The sequence below is a fragment of the Protobothrops mucrosquamatus genome, unplaced genomic scaffold, assembly GCF_001527695.2.
Source record: "Protobothrops mucrosquamatus isolate PMUCROS unplaced genomic scaffold, P.Mucros_1.0 scaffold2319, whole genome shotgun sequence".
Taxonomy (NCBI): Eukaryota; Metazoa; Chordata; class Lepidosauria; order Squamata; family Viperidae; genus Protobothrops; species Protobothrops mucrosquamatus.
In genome coordinates, this window is record NW_015388403.1 from 71,865 (window position 1) to 74,374 (window position 2,510).

Genomic DNA, 2,510 nt, shown 5'->3' on the forward strand with positions numbered 1-2,510 from the left:
TAACCAGGTAGGAATTCCGAATGAAACTTTTTCCACAATCTAGACATTCATATGGGTTTTCTCCTGTGTGCATCCTCTGGTGTCCCACCAGGTAGGAATTTTGACTGAAACTTTCCCCACAATCCAGACACTTGAAAGGTTTTTCTCCTGTGTGAGTTCTCTCATGTACCACCAGGTTGGAATTCTGACTGAATCTTTTTCCACAATGCAGACACTCATATGGTTTCTCTCCTGTGTGAGTTTTCTGGTGTCTCACCAGTTTTGAATTCCCAGTGAAACTTTTCCCACAATCCAGACACTTATATGATTTCTCTCCCATTTGAGTCCCCTGGTGTATCACCAGGTTGGAATTATGACTGAAACTTTTCCCACAATACAGACATTTATATGATTTCTCTCCTGTGTGAGTCCTCTGGTGCTTTACCAGGCCGGAATTCTGACTGAGAGTTTTCCCACAAAACGGACATTCAAAGAGTTTCTCCCCAGTGTGAGTCCTCTTGTGTATAACAAGATGGGAACTCTGACTGAAACTTTTCCCACAATCCAAACATTGGTATGGTTTATCTCCCGTGTGAGTCCTCCTGTGTATATCGAGATGGCAATTCTGACTGAAACTTTTTCCACAATCCAAACATTGATATGGTTTATCTCCCGTGTGAGTCCTCTGGTGTCTCACCAGGTGGGAATTCTGCCTGAAACTTTTCCCACAAACGGGACATTCAAAGCGTTTCTCCCCAGTGTGCGTCCTCTTGTGTCTCACCAGATTGGTGTGCTTGCTAAATCTTTTCCCACACTGGGAGCACTGGTAGAGCTGCTCCTCCTGCATCGGTTCTTCCATGAATAATGGGAGTGCTGTTCTGAGTAAAGCTTTTGCCATCGTCCAAACATTTGCATGGGTTTTCAAGGGGTGGATGGACTCATGCAAAAAAAAGGTGTGATCTGCAATCCATGTTTTTCCCAAAATAGGCAGTCGGTGGGATTTTTCCAACACTGATATTCTTGGATTCATGAGGAAGCCAAAAATATTTCTGATCCCTTTGTCTGGTGGTGCTTTGATCCAAGATACTTTGCTTCCTTAAACGCTTTCATTAATGCCTTGTACTTTTTCATGCAATATTTTCTTGAGTTCCACATAATCTATTTTTTCTATCTGAAAACTCTGTTCCTGTTATTCTCTCCTTTGTCTTCCTCCATCTGTTAAGGAAATATAAAGTTTTTAACACTTTCTGGAGGAAATGGAACAGATTTTGATTGATGGTTTGTTTTGCATTTTAATGCTGCTTCTCATTCTGTTGTCCGGAGTGCTCTTCTTGGCATCCTCTCTGACTATAAGGTTCATATTAATGGATTAGTTTCATTATTGTTTAAAAAATGGCTGCTGAACCTGTGAAAACAGCAAAAAAATCCATCTATCACTATGAAAAAGCAAATATATCAAAATGCTAATTTAACCTCTAAGATTCATTATGATTCATCAGGCACAGAGGAGACTAGCAAAATCAAACTTCAAGTATCCACTCATATTTCAAATCATGGAATTCTCTTCTTGGCTTGTGTAAATCACAAATTATTATCATTGCAAATAGTTGTTACAAAAATACCTGAAAATACGTAGGTCTATACAGATACATGTATATCCACACATAAATACACACCTATAAATTTATATATGTGAAAAATCTATGTGTATTTTGGACTTTCAAAATGATTCAGAAGTGGATTCACTTAATTTGTTTGATCTAATTTTAGAAAGCTGGGGACACTAACAGATGAAACGGTGCCCAAAGCCTATGCGAGATTTAAAGCACCTGTTTTACCCCCGAAAGTCCTCACTTGCCAGGAAAACATGTCAATAATGTCACAAGAAATGAAGACCGAGAGAGGCAGGCTGTTAAAAAATATGAAATACATTTTTTTTCCATCTCCCAGCAGAAAATGACAGGCAGCAGTTTTAAATCATGCAGCGTAAGGATAACAACATTTGGGGAGAGAAAGAATATGCAGCAGCAGCCGACACGTTTCAACCTCGTCCCTTCGCTGCTTCCACACCGCGGAGAAAAAGAAACAGCCCGACTTGCTCCCGGCTTCTCCTCCGACCTGCCCTCCACTCACCTCCCAGGAGCCGCTTCCACCATCGAGACAGCTGAAGAGCATCCACCGACGCCATCCTCCTCCCATAAGTGAGCCGGAAGAGGAAATTCCTCTGCCGTTTCCCCAAAATCCTCTCTAGCAGTCCAATCCTCTATCATTTCCATTTGTTCCGGCTTAGCCTCTCTCCCTCCCGTATGACGTTGGCACCAGCGATGCAGCTGCTGTACAGAACTGTATTCTCTGCTTTCTAGGTACGAGTGTTGCTTCTCTGTAGAGCGCCATCTAGCGACGTAAGGTTGAAAATCACGCTCGTCCTATCTCTTCCCTAAAGCGTTTGCAAGGCGTTTTCATGGATTCCCCGGTTCTTTAGGAGCCATCAAGTCGTGTTCGACTCCCACCGAGCACATCGATAGCTTTTG

General features: G+C 42.2%; 1 protein-coding gene across 1 annotated transcript in view; it reads right to left on the reverse strand.

Moving 5' to 3' along the window:
* Positions 1-2,167, reverse strand: part of LOC107295360 (zinc finger protein 84-like) — a 3,080-nt gene extending 913 nt beyond the window's left edge. The window contains exons 1-2 of the mRNA XM_029285832.1: positions 2,113-2,167; positions 5-831 (exon numbers count right to left, since the gene is read on the reverse strand). Of these exons, the coding sequence (XP_029141665.1) occupies positions 5-831; positions 2,113-2,167 (882 nt within the window). The remainder of the gene's footprint in view (positions 1-4; positions 832-2,112) is intronic.
* Positions 2,168-2,510: the final 343 nt, after the last annotated feature.